The following is a 21,665-nucleotide window of genomic DNA, read 5'->3' as shown; positions in this document are numbered from 1 at the left end:
CCTTGAAGTGGTGAACATACTGGGTAATTTTATCTTTCTTGCCATTTAATTCTTTTTTTTATTCCATTCAAAGATCTAACGATAGTAAATGTTACCATACTGAATTGGCATATCTTTCAGCTTAGCACACAAAAAAAATCAAGCATCTTCCGCAATCATTGACGTCAGCATGAGTGAAAATATCATCGTACTCGGCGATAGGTGAAAAATTGAAAAAAAACGTCATAACTCCGAAAATACGAAAAATCGCATAACATACATGGGGGTGATTCGGATAGCCCTCTAGGTCCTCTACCTCTCAGCTTCCGTTCATCACTACTTTTTGGTACACCCTGTATAGTACTAGAGGTCCGCCCCGGCTTCGCCCGTGGTACATATTTCGCAATAAAAGGTAGCCTATGTCCTTTCTCGGGTATCAAAATATCTCCATACCAAATTTCATGCAAATTGGTTCAGTAGTTTAGGCGTGATTGAGTAACAGACAGACAGACAGACAGAGTTACTTTCGCATTTATAATATTAGTATGGATAATAATATGTACCGAGTATACTTAGTATTCATTTGTCACTTATTGTGGTGAATAAGTAAGACGACTATTCAGAGGTGGAAGGTTTTAATGGAATATTTATTTCTGTCCGATTTATGTCTTCACTCATACATTTGGAAGGTGTTTAAACGAATCCACTTAGTGAGAATAAGGAGTAATTAATGTTTATTCCCTCTGCTACTGCCGCTCGTTACTAGAACGAGCGGACGAAAGGTGGGACGATAGACTCCGGCTATGAGGGTTTAGTTCTTTAAGCCTTAAAATTATTGCAACCATCCTCCAGTCCGTAAGTACTAAGTAGCTATAATAAAAGAATATATTTAAGGATCTGTAATATTTAAACAAATTTATATGATTACAAATATTATTGGTATCTAGTTTATTTTATTTTTTGATACATAATAGACCGGGAGATACTGACACAAAATTTCGAGTCATTTGTAACAGGATGGCGGTTCTACAGGGGTCTTAGTACGCAATGACAAAAAGAAAAACGATGGCGTGAACGCTGGTACTGGCGGCTTAGTCGCGTGGGCGTTAGTCGAACTCGTCGGAAAATAGCGAAAGTCAAACGATTTGTAACAGTATGGCACTTATTTTTCCTGTAAGTTTGAGGATCAACAAATATAAATACAAAATTTCAAAGATCTAAGTGTTGGAAATCCTCACTTATATAAATTAATAATAAATTAAGTTTTCAAGTATAACAGCACTTTTTCTCCCTACTAGAAGTATGGCAAATATAATAATGGTCACATTTTATCAAATACTCTCCAAAAATCCAAATGCAATACTGGTACAAAAAGTTTGGCGAAATAAAATTTTTTTGCAGATTTTCGGCGGTATGGCGACCATTTGGAATCGTCCGAAAAGTATGGCATGGCGATTTTCGTAAATAGCTGCACGACGATAGTTACCTGTGCAAAAGTTAGCCTGGTACAAATGGTTGAATGATTGTTTTATTTAAATCAACACATTCGCGTCGGTATGGCGGGCTGTAAGTCACACCGGAAAAGTATGGCATGACACTACCGCCTACTACTTTTTTATGGGCTATCGGTAAATTCTAAAATTTTTGTGTTACAAATCGTTTGACTTTCGCTATTTTTCCGACGAGTTCGACAAACGCCCACGCGACTAAGACACCGGTACCAGCGTTCACACCATCATTTTTCTTTTTGTCATTGCGTACTAAGACCCCTGTAGAACCGCCATCCTTGTTACAAATGACTCGAAATTTTGTGTCAGTATCTCCCGGTCTATAAGTATTTGATATTTCAGAAAATTTGGATGATGTTCAAATATCGAATATATTGGCTATGAACGAATAAAATAAAGCAATCATTTTTTTTCTAACGATTCCTAAAAGATATATGCACTGTACAATTATAAAGTTTTTCAATCTTGTAAAATACTACAAAATGTGTTTCTAATAACATTTTATGATGATCTAGATTTCGTTTCGATCTAAATTTTGTACAATACAAATAAAGCGTCACTAACAAGCCTTTCGAGTAGATAAGAGTCGTACATCATGCTTATTGGCTGTGAATAACAATGAATTTACGGAGACCATAAATCGAACAGGTGTGTCTGTAGTTGAATGGCGCTGGATATTAATCGCAGTCATAGTAGTACGAATGTCTTGAACGTATAAATTACTGTCTCTGAATCAATTGAAAACAATGGGTAATTAATATCGACGTTCGTCATGTTTGGCTTTCTATGTGCTATGATTATATGGAACTGTTATTAATATTTGTCGAACTAATGAATACACAGATAAAGGAGATATACGAAAATGTTTTTCTTCTAATAAGGATTATATTAATATTTATTCTACTAAAGTATTTCCTGAATTAATATAATGTAGGTAATGTACCCTTAATGACAACATTCTCGTTATGATTATATTCCCTTTTAATCCTATTAATCCTCTTTTAATCAAAGATTATAAGAAATTTGTAACGGATTTCAAGATACATTTCTGAAATTTTCGTTATCAGCAATTCCTCAAGTTACAAGAATTTCATTCAAAGTAAGGTAATTTCTGAAACTATTCCTATAAAAACGAAGAGGGGAAATATATTTTCATGAAATTTTCTACTGCTACAAGTGAATGAATAAATTACAGGCCTGATTCGATTATAAATTTGCGCCGTTTCACACAGTATTCGGGAGACCTTTGGCATATTTCATATTAAAATAGATATTTATAAATTACAGTACATTGTTAATTTCATTTTTAGAAAAACTTAATTTATTTGCATTTTTTAACCGACTTCAAAAAAAGGAGGAGGTTATCAATTCGGCCGGTATGTTTTTTTTTTTTTTTTTTTTTTTTTTATGTATGTACACCGATTACTCCGAGGTTTCTGAACCGATTTACGTGATTCTTTTTTTGTTCGATGCGGGATGGTGTCGAATTGGTCCCATAAAAATTTTATTCGGATAGGCCCAGTAGTTTTTATTTTATGAGCATTTTTGTCTGTATTTGTAAATGTTGCAAGTGCAAGTTTGAAGTCGGTTGTTTTTAACGCAGTTATCACTTGTTAAAGCTTAAAGTACTCACTAATGTGGAAATTATTTTAATGGGTGACTCATTTCGTGCGAGTGAAGTATGAAATAAAATATGTACCTACTGAATTAACTCGACATTAATGTTTTAAAATAATTGTAATGCATTAGAGTCAAGTGAGTCATCAATACACGTCTTATACTTGCACGAGTCTATTTATTTTAATGGATCAGCTGTTGCTTATAGGCTGATATTTTTTTATTATTGAAGTTTATTGTGTGAGGACTCTGACGAGTCTAAGAGATATCGATTAGTCACGCTAGGTAAAAATTTCAGTTACCAAATTGAAACAAACAGCCAAAATAGATGTTACATCATCTTTATAATTGTTGCCCTGTGTAACAATTCTATCTATACCTGCAATACTACGGACATTATAGGACAAATAAGCCTCCATAAAGTATGTAACAACGTTCGCGCATTATAAGTTATCATAATTGCTATAGGAACCGATATACGTGCGTTCATAAAAATACAATAAATCCCCCTGTAATATAAACGCGCTGTCGACATCAGCGGACGGGAGGGCGTGCGAGGGCGGCGTGCGGCAATTTTTCTCTTCGCTGACAACATGATGTAACGCCAATATCGCGCCCTGAACGATTAAGCCGCGCACGCCGATAATTCAGACTTGTCGCTACTAACTGTCAAAGTGTCTATGGAAGTCAAAGCGGAGAGAAGCCCGCAGAGCAGCTAAAATTATTAATTTTTTGAAGTTATAAAACTAAACGATTCTGTTTTACGAAAGTGGTTTTTATAGACAACTTTTTGACATAACACAAGAATGGCTGATGGCATCATGAACATATTTGTTGCAGGTAATCATTTAAAATTTAAAAATTAATATTTGTAAGTATATATATAGATAATATTACTTAGACCTTGTAATTGGCAAGCGGTAACCTGCGGTCCAACCCTTCCGGCACTAGGAATAGAAAAACTAGGTCGATTTTGTAGAATATTTAGCCAGTCTACGTAGATAGTAATTGTACCTATACTCATATTAATGTGTTCATTGCTTTTTTCTATTATACGTGCTCTGTGCAATGATCTCGTAACGGCAGCAGTACCGTCGAATCGACATAAATTTTGCACGGAATTACGTCTCGTACCGAGTCTACCTTTCTTGTAATCATGCGACTGACTATAAAAAGGAAATAAAAGAAGCTAATCTCCGAGCAGTACGTTCGTATCGCTTCAAAAAGATAGTTGGCAAGTCGAATCACGCAGGCGGGCAATCACTCGATAATAAACGTGGAGCGAGTACGGAGTGCGGCGCCATGTCGCACGTGCTGCTGACGACGGCTTTTGGTGCAACGCAAGTACCAGCCGCCAGCCGCCAGAGCCATACTCAACGACATTAGCCCCGCATTATCCTCCTAATAAACTACGGATTTAGACATCGCTAGTGTTACTAAGTACATACTTTCTTATTATTATTATTATACGAAAACGTTAAATATAAACATAACAACAAACTCATTGTGTTATTGGCAATGTAAGCAGACAAAAAGATTAGTCACGATTAATGAATTAACTCTAGTAGACTTAATAAAGTGAAGGAAAACTCATCTCAATTTTGAGTACCGAAAGTTTGGATCGACGGCAAGTTTTAGCGAAAATCGAATAAAGGAATGGATGACAATGAAATATTCTTAATATTTGTTAGGGTATTACCGTCTTTAGGTTAAGATGAATGTTTCTCAGATATTCTATAATAATAACACCGTGGTACGATATTTCTATAGCCTATAAATAGAGTTTTCTATACAAATCTATTTTTAACTAGCAGTCCGCCCCGGCTTCGCCCGTGGTACATATTTACGTTTTCTCTACGTAAGAACCATCCTCGTACTTCAAGGAATATAATAAAAAAAGAATTAACGAAATCGGTTCAGCCGTTCTCGAGTTATGCGCTTACCAACACATTTTGCGATTCATTTTTATATATATAAAGATATGCGTTTACGTTATACTCAACGTTTTTATCGTTAGTTGAACGTAATATACGTACGTAACGTATATATAGTTTTTCATATGAAACCGAGTTTCATTAATAATGCACCGCTTCAATATGAGTGACTCTACTTTTTCTTGCAACATATTCATTATAAGTAAGGGCTTGGACACGGCGGAGTCGATGATAAACGACGAGCTGGCGCCCAAGCGTCGGACGCTACATAGTCGCGAAAAATACAACTGTCATCTTGACTGATAGTAAAATAATGCCCGAGTCATGCTCCATTCTGCATGCCAAGAGCTATTGTAATTCGTTGTGGCTTGACGCTTATTACGTGGGTTATACAAAAGCTCCCCGCTTGAGGTAAGGGCAGTGAATAATAAGTATTGAGAGATATTTCTTGAACGATCTCGATAGAAAAGCATTGTTGGAAATGTTAAAAAGTTGTATCATGTTTTTAATATAAATGATTTGTTTACTTTTCTAACAAATGTAGCAATTTTTTTATTTTTAAATTTCGACGTAATTATGATGAAGTGTTCAAGTTCAAAGTGCAGTATTTAAAAATGTACATTATGAAATAGGTAGTTTTGCTTGCTTTAATAAACTGAAAATGATATAACTGTAGGAACTAAACAATTTCTTAAAATTGTAAATCCAATATTTTGCTTCGTCTTTCATACTTATTTTTGCGAACAAAGTAACTATTAACAATGTCCGACGAGCACTACCAATATAAAGCTTTACCGTCCCGCGTCCGCATAGACCAAGTTTAAAACAAAGACTGGAAACTAAATAAAAGTTAGTTATCCCTCAGATTGCATTAAGATATTCTATTATGATACTTAAAAGTGCCTTTTAAGTTTCCGCCTTGAAAGTGTCCATTCGTATATGTCAAGTATAATGCGAAACATTGCGCTTGAAAACTCCGAGTCAACTATACCGAGAATATCACTGGAAACTTCAACATTCAATTTCATTTACACTGTTTAATTTTGTCTACCATATAATGGAACGAGATAAGTTAATTAGTCTACAATATAACGAGTAAATTAAAACGGAGAATCAGTGTTGTGGCGAAACAGAAATTATATTAAATAATAAAACATAATGCTATTGATTGTTAATATTGCCGTCACGTCTTTCAGTTACTGTTTTCACGTCTATCGTAATAACGAAACTAACAAAGTTATGGAATGAACGTGACCTCGATACACCTACTTTTTCTTCGATGACACTGATCCGCTTGCTTCGATTCATCTCTCGAATTGAATGGCTTATTCGTCTACCTTTTGATCTAAAAATGTATACGGTACGTCATGTATAATCTAATCATTGAAAATCGCATACTACTATGATAATTGCGATTGTGGTTTTTAGATGTTTGTTAATTAACTGTGAGATATATTTGGACAACTATGTAGTAGCCTGTTTATTGATAATTTACATACACGCATATAACACAACGCAGAGAAGAGCTAAGAAAGTGTTGACGAGAACTATTAGTAAAGTAATCTTCGCGCCAATCAAGACAAATGGCGCAAAAGAAAGAGCGCTCCTAAGTCTACGTCTTGCAGACGCGAGCCATGAGTGATTGGCAATATCGCGTGTAACATTGTTGAGCGACGTTCTCCTTCGTGAAAAGTATCGAAACTCGTGCCTTGCATAGGGGATGTGCAAATACAAACCCTACACACTACTTCTACCTAGGGTAAACTCAGACTGCACGGTGTAAAGTTTCCGCATCTCAAGGCTTTGAAACGCTTCTTGAGACTAGATACACATCTAGCTTTATATACGTTCGCGACAACACTATTGCACCTTGTAACAACATTATGTATTCATATTCGTAGACATAACAATGAGATTGTACGGGAGCAGAATACCTATCGTATATTATGTGCCGATTTAACATGGCACTTTGTATAACTAAGCCTTATAATGACATTGTGTTTTGTCAAAGTCTAAAACGGCTTACTAATATTTCGCAAAAAAATATCTAAACGGAATTATTTGATAATTTAAGTATTTTTGTAAGTTTTTCTTATCATTTATGTGCAACTACATTATTACTATATGTGTAGGTTATATAATGCAAGTAACCGAAGCGACATATGGAAACATTAGGACTAACATACAGACCTCTTGAGATTATACTACTGTCTTTCATTTCCTGTGGGCAACTAAATGAATCTGATTTAAATATGAAGAAGAGGAATATTATACATTTTCAGTAATGTTGTAAATGTAAATTCAATAAGAATATTTGAAGTAGACAATTAAAATAGTCAATTTTAAGGCCGTATACCAATAATGTCGAGTAACGTATCGTACCTAGTGCCCATGGTAAGTAAATTAAAAACAGACCATTGCGTCCCCTTTTTTGAAGCAAACGTTCCCGAAGTAAGTGGTCAGCGCAAGAGAATTCACCTGTGATTGATGGCGGTGTCCGTTTCACTCGCGCCGCGAATATTTCATTAAGCGAGGCTCGCCAAGCCGGGCCATGCATCATAGGCTACGTTCGGAGAGCCGCGCCGACATTCTGATCCACTCAGCTTAGTACAGAAATTAATACGCAAACAGCCGTGACGTGTGGCTTTGTGACAACCACCGTGGACAAAAAACATTTGACGCAGGACCGACGGAAATTGTTTTGTTATTTAAATCGAATTGTTTTCGTGTTACGGTAATAAAATGTGTTCAGCGCGGCTATAATTCACTGGATATAGAATATTTGCATGTTGTTTTCAAAATTAATCTTTAGGGATGATTTCGCCGCTCACTGATAATGTCCCTGATAGCCTATTGGGCACTTGACGCACATTCTCATACATTAAATGTCGTTTTAACTGATAGAGAAAGTAAAGAGTATATTCAAAAGTTATGAAACCGTCCTTTAATCTATCTTTAATTAACCACGTGACAATGGACAACAAATCTCTTGATAGTGTAATAAAGTGATAATTTCGAAATGAGCATAAAATAAAAAGGATATGAATTTTTGAATAACATCTAGAAGGTTAGTCTAATATAAATTAATTTTAATCTAAGATTTTCTACTTTGGTTATCTACACTAATATTATAAAGAGGAAAACTTTGTTTGTTTGTTTGATTGTAATGAATAGGCTCATAAACTACTGGACCGATTTTGATGAAATTTGGCACAGATAATCTTTTGGACCCTGAGAAAGAACATAGGCTACCTTTTATTGCGAAATATGTACCACGGGCGAAGCCGGGGTGGACCGCTAGTACAGAATGAAATTAGGTTGTTAGTACTAGTACTATTCAGTATTGAGTATAACTAGGTTTATCAGTCTTTGAAAGTAACTATGATCAACGTTATTAAAGCTGCTTTATCGAGATTCCTTTGAGACACGATGAATAAATGTTTGAGAGGCGTTAGACGAAGTGAAAAGTTTAAATTTATATTAAAATACACAACACGTTATAACTGTGGTTCTGTGAATTCGATTAATGGTGTGTAATACAAAACCAATATCCAATAAAGCATTTATATTATCAATTAAACGCTCTTTTCATTGTTAAATTTATTAATATGTAGCTATTTTCATATTCAAGTATTGTTCAACAATTCAAATAAAATGCATTAAATATTATTATCTGGTTTACATAATTTATTACCAATTTATTTGTACACAATCTATCGGATTGTTAATTATGCGCGCCGCATCTGTAATGCATGCAAACTATTTCAATAATTGATTACTATTATTATAACTCATTATATTACTGTAGCTTTTTGTTTGATAATTATGCTAATCATAAAAACACAATTGCCTTATTATAATATGTAAATAGTTAAGAACTTTTGAATTAATTGAAAAACTTTTAATTATTTATTTGGAAAATTTATTAAGAAATTATTTATTAATCGCCTAGAAAAAGAAAGCAGTTTAATGCGTAAAATAAGACATACGAAATGTTTCCACATGATAAGTTAGAAACAGAATCTTAATAATACAAAGCGGAAAGCCGATAAACGAGAGAAATGACATCGCAAACAATTACTAGGAAAATACATAAAGTGTTACAGTACATTTCACTTGAAATTAATTTACTAAATCCCTCGGTACAATCTCAAAGGAAACTCGTGCACTTCAAAATTCTTTAAAGCACCAAAGAAATGAGTATCGTCTCAGAGGAAAGCAAGCGATGTCTGAGATGAAAAGTTAGGTTTGTACGTAAGGCATGAGGAATGGGGGGAGCGGGCCCGGGCACGCGGGGGCCGCTCACGTACAGAACTCATACAGGCAAATCCGAGCGCAGTCTCCTCGCTACGAGTTTATTACCCTACTCATATTTACACAATTCGAGTGGGTGTTAGCGGTCTAGGCGCGACCGCCGGCGACATATTCCCAATGGTCCATATTTTCCGAGTTGGAATCCTTTTACGTTTCTTCTTATTCTATTTACTTGCATTGGTTCTGTAATATATCAAAGGATTCTTCTTACTATTGAACAGAAAGGCCTCGTTTGCACTTTTAAATCGTGGGATCCGTCTTTGAATGCACGATTTAGCAAGGTAAAAAGAGTAAGAATAGTTCTGCGATAGAAATAAAATGAACTTATTTATTTAAATAATTTATTGTGAGTGGATTTTAAGTGGATTTGATTAATTTATAAACTCTTTGCGAATCTTTGGCTCGTAAAGAGTATAATTTAATTAGAGCTATTACGCACTGTCGACCAGTCGCCGGCGACTCAGTCGCCGGCGACTGTGACTTACTATAGTTTAAATAGGGGCTTGCGCACTTAGTCGTCAGTCGTCCAGGAGTAAGTCCAGTCGCCGGCGACTGAGTCGCCGGCGACTGGTCGACAGTGCGTAATAGCTCTTAATGTTTAAGTAAATTCTAATTTAGCGATAAACTAGAAGGTTAATTAAAAAGATACTCAAGCCGTAGCTTACATTAAGCGCTTTGCTCAATAAATTTGCGAATTTATTTAAATCTATATTTTATTCTCGTAATGAACGAAGACAACAACCGCTATAAAGAACACGAGGCCAACCCGAGTGATTAAGTGTCTCATTTAAATGCAGTCTCCCGATGCGGACGTCTCAAACGAAAAAGGAACGGTACCCGCGGAAAACGGAAGACGGGCACTCTTCGCAAAAGGAACAAGAGGTATTTAAATTAGCGTAGTCGCTGAAAAAGTGCACTAACAACATTAACAAATGGAACAATGGTAAAGTACACAAAGAAGCGGAACAGCCAGGCAAGCCCATACACGTATACGCTGCGTTATACTTACTAGTTACTCATCGCTAAGTTGTTTCTGTGTTATTTATGTGTATCTACTGCTCTGGAAAATGCCTTCACCACGATGCCCGCATCTGAGCGCATTCGACTGCACACGCACAAATGAACTGCTTAGGAACTTCAAATTTGTCAGGACGGAATCGAAAAGCTCTATATAATGATTTTGAAATATCTAGAGGACGAAATTTTTTTTACTAAAAGAAATATATGCCATGACCCAAAATAAAAAATGCCAGCTGACACGTGTGGTCTTTTGGCCTATTAAGTTTTATTCATTAAATAATTTTTCATAATTTCAATTTACTTTCAGTATATAACCGAGATAAACGCACCATAAAAAATAATATTATTACCATATATTTCTATAGAAATAAGCGTAGACATTGTGCCTACATTGTGTGTTGACATACTTTCATATGGATTAATAAGAACTGTTTAACAAAAGTGCACTAAGAAGTTTCAATAAATTGTATTAAATAACAATTCAAAGTAAAATCACAATGTTGCAGTATCTTTAGATATTCTTCTTCTTATTATTAGATTTGTAAGAATAAAGACTATATAAATGAAAGGCGCTAAATGATTAACAGCTGCCGTAAACAGATATAAGATATCCAAATTGCATTCAGCAAGTCAAAATTTCCAATCTCAACGAGGCGCTTTGTACCGTTCATAAATTGTAGTATCACTCAACTCAGTCTGTATTTTATGGGTGTTGATGATAACTTACGGCTCCATTTAATCCAGTTTAAGACCGTTGAGTTCTGGAGGCTACGGCACTCTGTAAAATTACTCTCGTTTAAATCGCGTTTTAGAAACTCGCAATAATAACACGAATCTAGACAGGACGGACTAACTTTTGGTTTATTATTCCCAGTTCAGACTTATTCAGCAATACAAAGGAACGTGAATGTAATAAACATTAACTTGGAATGGCATATATAACTAACCGAGGCAGCTGAGCATTAATCAAATCTAATATAAGTAATTTACGTATATTGCTGCTTGATATTGATTTGATATAAATTTGATTATATCAATGCAATATGGGTTTAAAATAAAATATAATTAATTTTGATAATTGTTCTTAAGTGAAACTGAACATTGAACAATGGCAATCAAGGTTTTTAATACTAATCAAAAATTGCAGTGGTAAATCACATTTTGTCAGTAATTCTAAATTAATTATTACAATTTGTATGTGTACATTTAAGCCTCTTCTATTAAAAGAATGGCAAAACACTTTTAATCGAATATGAAAAATATAATCTTATTGCACATAATATTATCAGAACTAAAACACAACAGACAATAAAAAACATAACTCATAACATACAATATCTGCTATCAGCACAATCTGTTCCAGCGTCTGAAATATTAGCCTTAGACTTTATCCGTTTGCTAATGAATGCCCATAACCACTCCTTGTAATTAATATCCAACAAAAGTATTTGAGCACATTTGATCTACGAGCTTCCAAATGATCCGTTGCAATCTAAGTTAATTGAATAGTACTCTGTTGTAAGTTGTGGAATCAATTTCAAAGTAGACGTTAGTTAGAACGCCTCACTGAATTAGATCCCGTTAATAGTGGATTTTCTTATCGTACGCCCTGAACCACTGCGCCAATTTATTACGTTCGTTTTTTACTTTTCTTATGTAATGTAAGGGGAGGCAAAAAGAAAGAGATTTATTTTTAAAGTAGCTTTGCACGGCGCAAAGTAGAATGCAAGATCTTAATCAAAAGTTTTATAATGGTTTCAAACATTTTTATGTCGCTTGAAACACCTTCAGTCTTAAAATTTTAACGACAATATTCAGCAGTTATAATTCAGAACATTGTACAGTTTATTTCGTCAAGTACTTTTTTTGCTTAGTATACAAAACTTACAGTATTCCCGTGTTGTTTAATTAATTAATATCTCCAACTATTATAATTTAATACATACCTCATAGTTATAACAAAACATATAAAACAAAAGAGGGTTCTGTGTAAATCATACATCATTTAGAAACTTTATGTATTTTTGGTAATTCTCTAAGGAGGTCAAATATTATAATATGGGGCAATAGGGGGCGAAGGGACCATTGTAGGAATATAAGTCGAGGGCAGCACCGTTAATCCGGCACCGCCCAAACAAATTAGGAACAACATTAATATATCCTCTGTATCCTGCAACTTCTCCGCAATAAGCAGAATGTATTAGTGTTATTTATCTTAGCTCGAGCGCCAACAAAGTTTTAATTGCAAGCGCCAATACAATTTGCGTACAAATGAATTTATTCGCTGAATTCGTAGTGCATTCGTGTGCGAAGCGCTGGTGGCAATAGTGTTAGGGCGGCGACTGGCGAGCGGCGCCGGATTATCCGCGTGTGCTGCCGCTAATTGCGGTCGGCGGACGGCAACACTGACAACGCTATACATTTTTCATTTACTATAGCTACAACAAATTGTCTGAAACACATCACATAATTGAAGGTATGATTTTTTTAATTAATGATAGCGAATTTTATTGTTGTTATTTTTTCCATGACCCGTACGAGAAGTGCACATCCATATTTTTATTTGAGTAAAATTAACATTACTTCATGAAGATACATAAATCCAGTACCAGATCATCATAGTATAAGCAAAAAATAATAATCCAATGAGTTCTGTTACATGATATTACTTAAAAACAATAAATGCTTACCCTGAAGCTTTCAAGCGTAATAACTTGCGTAATAAATAGTCCACATTGACGTTTAATGTTACAAATGGAATATCTATAAGGTCGGCATGGTTGGCAATGCAGTCTGGGGATTACAATTCTCGTTCAGATAGTCGGATACCATCGCACTTTGCTCCATTCGCTGCAATTAACGCCGCACAATGACCACATAAATCTCCCCTGAATGCTGCGCTCATTCTATTCTCGACTGTACAGAGATCGAAGGTTTGTTTAGCGCCGTACGTGTGGTCAATGCAGATAGCGGCCGTAGAAGGAAACAATCGATTATACCCTCGAAAGAAAATAGACATAGATATAGGCTATTAACGGCAAACAATAAACACGGCGTTGATGGAATGAATTATATGGGCCCACTAAACTGGCTGCGTAGATAGAGGGCGCCCGTTCTTGTCTGTACGTCTCGAGCCGAAGAACAAACAAACCACGAGCGGAGATTACGCTCCGAATAAATCAATGTTACGACGCGTTAAAATATTTAAGCTCACGATTAATGCTGAGCGCGAATATTCGTCTTATCGAAACGAACCGCGCTCGTCGCAGCTGTTCAGGCTTCCAATGATTGTCGGATTGTAAAACATATTAATCACTGCAATCTGTGAAACACTATTTTATGCTTCGAAATAATAAAGGTTTCCATGTTAAACAATTTGTTTTATTTTTTGGAGTTCTGCTGTGAAAGTCAAAATGTATCTGTATTCTGATTGAAGCGGTTTGTCAATGGTATTTTTAAGCAATGAAAAATATAAGAATAGAGTACAATAGAAGATTATTGAACTCGCTTTTATTTTGGTAACTAGAAAATAGTATCAACAAGGAAATAAAGAATCTGATTCATAAAATATATCAGATTCACAGTGACATATTTCAAAATGAACACGACAGAGAATTAACTGAAAACGTTGCAATGTATATTACGTCCCATTCCAATAAAAGATAAAATTAATTAATTGTAATTAAGCAATCGAGCATTAAAATGATAATATCTTCGGAAAACTCTTATTTATCTTAATAAATTGTACAGGATTTTTATTAAAAGTTTCCGTAGTGAGAAGCACAATATCGATATAGCGCTATACTGGCGGAAGTAATAAAATAAAACGATTTTACATCTCGGCAGGGAAACGAACGTTTTTGTAGAATGGGAAAAGTCGCGAGCGACTTCTCATTTCGCGATAAAATCGGGGACGTTTTACGACAATCTCCTATTCGATTCCCATTAAGCAACAATCTTAAAAAACTTCGGTGATCTATACTGTTTACCTGCGTTTTATTAGTAGAATCAAATGTTTCCGAGTCGTATATGTCAAGATATTTTATTACGAATATATTGTAAAAGCTTTCTTTTTCTTCAATCAAAAGAAATTAATATGAATTGAAATAAGAAAAAAAGATCGAAATATACCCATGGTCTATATAAAATAAGCCACGCGTGTCCGTTCCATAAATAGCAAATATATTCACCTACGTAAAAATAAAATCATATCTAGTTCAATGCGCAAGACGCCCAAATATGGAAATATTAAGGAGACGGATATAATTCACGTTCCCAGAATTCTTGCAAACCATTATTACTTTTATTATAAAAGGTGTATTAAATTGGATATTGATAAGTAAGAGGGAGGCATAATTCATAGTTGGGATATTTCCATAGCTGCGGGTATGAAAAAGGGATACGTTCAGATTGGAAGAGACCGCGAGTGCGTGCCATGTTTCAATGTAATGAACTGGTCACGTAGCTCATTTTGTATTATTTCCCTAGGACGCGTCCCGTGACTGGAATATTATAGCGTTCGGTCGCAAGCTCCTCGGATCCAGCGCTGCCTCGGACCCTCAACAAATAAACCGCTTCACGCACGATTCTCCAGCGGTGATTCATTATTCTGCGTTACTTTTGCTTACTGATTCATAAAATACGCTTACCCAGCTTTGTATAGCAATAATATCAAAAGGTCGATTTTACTGGACAGTCATTTATTACGATTACTCAGTTTTTCTTTTGAGACTACTTTCTTTTGATCAATACTGTCTATTTAATGAGAAAACAAACATAATTGATAGATGTTTTTTATTTTGTTATATCTAAATTAATTAAGTTTACATGAATAAACAGTTTTTTGCTTGAGTGTAAGTCGAAGAAACAATTGAGTGGATGTTAACGTGGTATAAGGGAACACTGAACAACTAGTTTTAAAATTGATATAGAAATGTAAAGATTTCGTAGCATGCCTACGTATAACAACATAAAGATGGCTAAATTACAGATTGGTGGGAATAACTTCGTGACATACAATAATAACAATCAGAAACGGATTAGAATCGCATATATTAGCAGTGCAAAATCATATAAATACATGAATAATGTAGATATGGGTAGGGCCGCAATAAAGAGGCCTCGGACAGCAACCGTTGTGCGCGTACGAGTTTATGGTCGGGCTAGCTCGGTCATAACCACCCGTTCCCGCGATAAATTCCTACATAGATCCGCAGATCCCTTCAAATTATTTAAATTTATTTAACGATATACGAATCCAGATTTCGCCTTCTACTTGCGTATTTTATTACAAGCAACGAATAAAACCTAAAAGTATCAACCGAGCAATGGTTAATAGAAACGAGGAAGAGAATGGCATTTCTTGGGTTCGTACCAAGAAATGTGGCTTAATGTATTCCATGCAAACTGTAAACTTCCATGTAAATCATTATACTTAATTTAAAATGGATAATATTGTAGAAGTTATGCAAATGTCAAACTGTTAACGGTGGAAAGATTGACCATACATTGTAAAAGATCGATCTTAATATGTTTCCATGTCATAGAAAGACCTGAAATTCAGATCTTTACCTTCGCCTTTAACTTAACAACCTAATTATTTTGAAATCTTAATGATGGTAAGAGTTAATAGCTAAAGAAAGACGTTTTGTACCATGAAGTGTGTTTAAATTACAATAAATCCTTTATTGTACAATATGTATACCTTGCATATTGCGTTACTGAAATAAAAATACCTAATAAATACTGTTAACATTATATTACCTGGGATTTCCCCGAAGTGCAGCATGATGCAGAGCGTTGAAGCCGTTACTGTTAGTGAGTGTCATGTCTGCTCCGTGGTCCAACAGCAAAGTCAATATGTCGTCCCGTTTCTTTGAAATTGCATCGTGCAATGGTGTATCGCCATCGGAATCCTGAATGGAATAAAAAATCGATTGAAAATTGACGATTTAAAACAAAAATACATGTAACTACATTAATTTTTATTTTAACTTAAACATAATTTTATACAACTAGGAAAATGAAAGTTTCGTAGCAGATGTGTTGAAAACATAAAGCTACTAAATTATACAACGACACTCGTCTGCAATATCGCGACAATTTTCTAAAACATCAAACCGCTCGAGTGAATAATTGAGGTAACGGAGAAGGCGTTTAGGGCGTGGATTATGTAGAGTTGCATAATTTAAAAGCATTTCCATTTTCTGAAATGGGCAGCGTCAGAATCGTAAGAAACCCAACAAAATCAGGAATAGTGTCGAATTCAGTGTTGTAAGACGAGCAACACAAAAAGCGCGGCTACCGCGTCATTATCATAATCACCGTCGCTACGTGGCGCTACGGCGCCGCCCGAGCCGTTTCGCTTTGTGAGCGAACATTAAGAGAACTGAGCCGTGCTGCTCTGTCATTTTACAATTAATTTGGGAGCCACGAGATAAGTGATTTTCATTAGCTAATAACGGTTCATTTTATTGATTAACAATCTATTTGTTTCTTTATTTAAAACATCGATAATTAAATTAAAGAACGTCAGTATGCAGATGTAGCGAACGTTATTGCTGCATCTGTTCAATTTATTTTGCTGATAAAACTATAAATTCAATTTGATGCCAACGAGAAACTGAAATTTAACGAACTTTATGCAATTTAGCTTTAACTAGACAGAATGTGGTATCGACAACTCGACACCGAGTCCAGCTATTAGGCAGTAATTCAGTGGAAGCTCAACCACAGCGTCAGAGTAATTCCGTACAGAATAGCAGCATTAAATATTAATCCCCTTGGCGTATAGATGACCATTACAACATGTAATTCATGTCGTCCGAGCCATATAATTATATGCTTAACAAGCACATAGTAATTATTTAAATGCTTATATAAATTAGTTTCCTAATGAGGTTATCAGTACGATAATAATCGATTCACCACTGATTACAACGATGTTTATTATCAGATACGCACATACAGTAGCTATTACGTGCAAATGCGGTCAGTTCAATAAGGTTTTATGTAGTTTTATTTCATAGAAATGTTGATATTAAAAGTTTTACATTTGCGGTTTTGATAGACGGGTTAATCGAATAGCAGAAGAAATATGTGTCAGAAAAGAAATGTGATTTACGCGGCAATATCCGCAGGTGCACGTGAGTTGCAACCTACTAGCGTTGGCGACATATTTTACCTACATACGCGAATTTCACAATATAGTACCCGTTGTTTATTACATTTTTAAAGATTTTTTTTTAAGGGGGCGCATAAAGCAAAATAACCAATCTTCTATTAGATGATACGTGTAATATGCAAGACCAAATCTAAAAAATAAAATATATATCAAACTAGATGATATGTTCAACGATTCTGTTTAATCAAAAACATAAAATATTAAAATTTACTCGATAAAAAAAAATCACCAAGTTAGCTCTAATTTTCACACTTTTACGTTTTCTACTTGACATGGTAATACTTATTATGATTTTTTTTTCATAAACAATTATATTAAAACATTTGCAAGATATTTGTCAGAGCATTTTGTGTAATTACTTTTAGTTTTGGTTTTATCTGCGATAAACCACTTTTGGCGCTCTTTTTTTCTCGAGATAAACGTTTGATTTTGTCACGATAAAAGTGGTTTATCGCAGATAAAACCAAAACTAAAAGTAATTACACAAAATGCTCTGACAAATATCTTGCAAATGTTTTAATATAATTGTTTATGAAAAAAAAATCATAATAAGTATTACCATGTCAAGTAGAAAACGTAAAAGTGTGAAAATTAGAGCTAACTTGGTGATTTTTTTTTATCGAGTAAATTTTAATATTTTATGTTTTTGATTAAACAGAATCGTTGAACATATCATCTAGTTTGATATATATTTTATTTTTTAGATTTGGTCTTGCATATTACACGTATCATCTAATAGAAGATTGGCTATTTTGCTTTATGCGCCCCCTTAATAATAGTATGTGCTTTACAGAAAGATAAGTATAATCAAAGAAAATGCGCATAGTCCACCTATATTTTTACACAATAAAAGCAAGTCGTAATTTAACACCGGTAGTAATTTAGTTTAATCTCCATAAAATAAACCACGAGTGAGACAAAAACGTAACTAAAACAAACAAAGATAAGAACAATGGGTTGGAAAGGCAACCCCAAATCTTGAAAAGAAATCCGGAAGGTTAGTGATCATATCGCGTTGATGGCTTGCGAGATTCCGTAGCTGCGGACCCACCTCTTAACTCTAATTAAAACATTGCATTAATAAAGCTTTGAATTAAAATTTAATCTCATACCAGGCTGTTTATTAACTAAACATTGCTAAAATACTGATATTAAATACCATCATGCAGCACTTCATTTACAATAATTTTCATAACGTAAATACCTCTGAGGCTCTCCCGCCATTTTGAATATTTTCTATGGATTTTTATACATATATGAGTTTAAAATATTGACGCTTCATCAGAAAAACAGTTCAAACAGATTGTTATTACTTACTTTACAAAAACGGCTTCATTGGCCCGTATTTACATTTAAATATTTACATACGCCATTATTGGTAATTCTAACGTGAATTTTTTAGGTACTCATACTCAGTTCATCCGTTATGGAACATGATTCAACCAAAAGTTATAATTTGTGTTAATTTTTAATTAACAGGCGTTATTCCAATAGGGCATTGTCCTCTAAACCAAAGCAACCGCTCCCAGTACAATAATCGGTATCAAATAAATAGCACGCCCGATCGCAGTAGGGCAGAGCTCCATCACTGACGAGGCAGAAAGAAAACAACTAATTGTTTAATTCCAAGCCATTTAGTCTAGTATTACGGGAGGATTATTCACGGACCATATAGCCCGGCATCAGAGCGTTGCCGCACCATCACGGATCGCGCTGACTTACGATGAAGGCCATAAGACCATTTCGTGATATTTATGCGATATTTATACAAATATCTGATTATAATGATGTGGTTTTTCATATTTACAGCTATGTTTATTAAAAAATCAAAACTATTTAACATAACATAGTATTATAGTAATAACTACCCTACGCTATGCTATAAATAAGGATATAATTTATAGCATAGCTTAGGGTAGTTATAAACAAAGCGATTAACACATCTTTATACATCTTTACAAAATATTTTTTTTTAATAACGGAACCAAATTAGTACCGTCAAACCATGACGGTACTAATTTGGTCATGACGTGATTTTGCGACCAAAACGAAGATTAAGAAAACAATAGCATAACGCAAAAATAAATTCAAACCGGCATAACATGGACGCTTGCCAAATAGGGTCGGTCCGGGGTATTTTAAAATTTATGGAAATTCAACAAGAGATAAAATATTTATTTACCGTTCGGGTCCAGCGTGCGAGTAATTAACTAACCGAATTAATTTGCCAATCCATATCGATAGCGCGTATCGATTGGCACAACGAGTTAAGTAGTGCGGCCGGTGTACTAACAGCGTGCACCCTCATCAGCCGCCTTGATTGATTGTGCGGAATTAAGCCCCCACGCTCCGCATCTCTATACATTCCACTATATCTTGAGTATTTACTAACAACATTCAATCATTTTAATCATACTAAAATCATTAGTACAAAGCCAAACAAGTTCTTTCATAAATACTCGTATTTATTACTCAGTTCCAATATTTCAACTAAGCAATTCCTTGTTATTTCAGTGGAGCGCAATGACGGCGAGCGCTGTGCTTTAGGTATTGGAAAACTGTAATGTATAATGTGAGATTTAACACAATGTCGCCCCAGCTCTGTGGTCTGCATTGTCGCTGTGTTTTATACGTATTTAAATCTGGGGGCACGGCAGTGCCCCCGCCAAGTCGAGCAAAAAAAAAGCGGCACGGCCGTACCATCCTTTTCTCGAAGCAATTCGGGCCTTTTTCGACCCCCTATAATTCGGTTGTGGATAAAGCAAGAAACCTGAATCTTCAGTAACTAATCCGGCATTGTATAAACACGGAATTTTTAAAATTTCAGTCAATTTGAACCAGTAGTTTAAGAATGACAACTTGTTAAAGTTTCTAAATTTTGTCACTCACTGACTCACCGATCATCAAAAGTCCAAGGCACTTCTAGCAGACTTAGAAGCTTCATATTTGGAATACATATAGAGTTTAGTGTCTTTATCATGGGAAAACTTAAATATTTTGTAATTTCGGTCCAGTTTTCCAAATACACCAACTGCATCAATAACTTTGTAATCCCATATAAATATATGGGATTACAAAGTTATTTATGCAGTTGGTGGTTGGTGGTGGTTATAAATTTAATAGGTGTAGATAGGTACCTACCATATGAGGCAAGGGAGGGGGTATAGGGTGGGTAAGGGTGTGTTTAGCCCATGAAACTGAACAACATTATTACTTGTAAAATGGTCGACGTAATGAAAAACACATGATTGGACATGTCTTGAAGTACGAAAATCTAATAAAACAATATATTATAATTTAAATCTGTTATATATAAATTGTTGGCGCGACTAGCCTCCTTACAGACAGACTGGCCTCTATTTTTCTCTATGACTGACAAGCAAAATATACGCCAAAATGACAGAACAATGAAATGTGAATGCCTTCGAGCGAGCGGCAGCCGCACGCATACGTGCGAGCGCCCTCATGCTGTTCGGATGTGCCTCGAAACCTAACCTATAAGTTTGCGATTTTCATTTATAATTTCGATTGATAAATTACATTTACGACTAAAAGGCTTGCTCATTAGTTTACTGATATTATTTGCTTACGATTGGGATGTTGTTTGGTTAATTTTAAGGAACTTACATAAATCCCTTAGTCTTCAAATATAATTACTTAATAGTGTCGGTCGAAATAACGAGACCAAAGTTCGACTTTGGAAGTATTAAAGCGCAGGAATCATCAATTTGTGAATACAACAGATTAAGAAGTATTTACCGTCCAGACTTGTCAAAAATTGAGAAATCAAAGCCTCCGAGAAAAGCCCATAGAGACAGGGAGTGGGCTTTGAGAAAAACTGTGGCTGAAGCTCAAGAAGTAGTACCGGAAAAGAAAAAGAGGAAGACTACATATAAAAATAAGAAAATATCATAAGACCTTTAACAAAATTCGTAAGAAGTAGATGGTATCAAAAAGAAAGGCTCTACAAAAAGAAGTGAGATCCCATCAAAAACATCCTGTAAAAAACCCAAGTCTCGCAGCTCAGTCTTTCTACCGTCAAAAGTTGTGAGATCCATGTAATACCAAGTCGGTTTATCTATTTAGTGTCTACTTGAAGGACCTTCTGTC

General features: G+C 35.0%; 1 protein-coding gene across 2 annotated transcripts in view; it reads right to left on the bottom strand.

Moving 5' to 3' along the window:
* The window catches only part of mib1 (E3 ubiquitin-protein ligase mind bomb 1), a 133,597-nt gene that overhangs the window by 82,797 nt on the left and 29,135 nt on the right, over window positions 1–21,665 (bottom strand). For both annotated transcript variants that reach the window (XM_089704095.1, XM_089704100.1), the window contains exon 11: window positions 16,136–16,287. In XM_089704095.1, the coding sequence (XP_089560221.1) occupies window positions 16,136–16,287 (152 nt within the window). The remainder of the gene's footprint in view (window positions 1–16,135; window positions 16,288–21,665) is intronic.

This window comes from Colias philodice, chromosome 2, assembly GCF_061535455.1.
Source record: "Colias philodice isolate Cphi_HAF_F1 chromosome 2, ilColPhil1 Martin Lab GWU primary, whole genome shotgun sequence".
NCBI lineage: Eukaryota > Metazoa > Arthropoda > Insecta > Lepidoptera > Pieridae > Colias > Colias philodice.
Note: the sequence above shows the minus strand (reverse complement) of the source record. Positions and strands in the feature narration are given on the sequence as shown.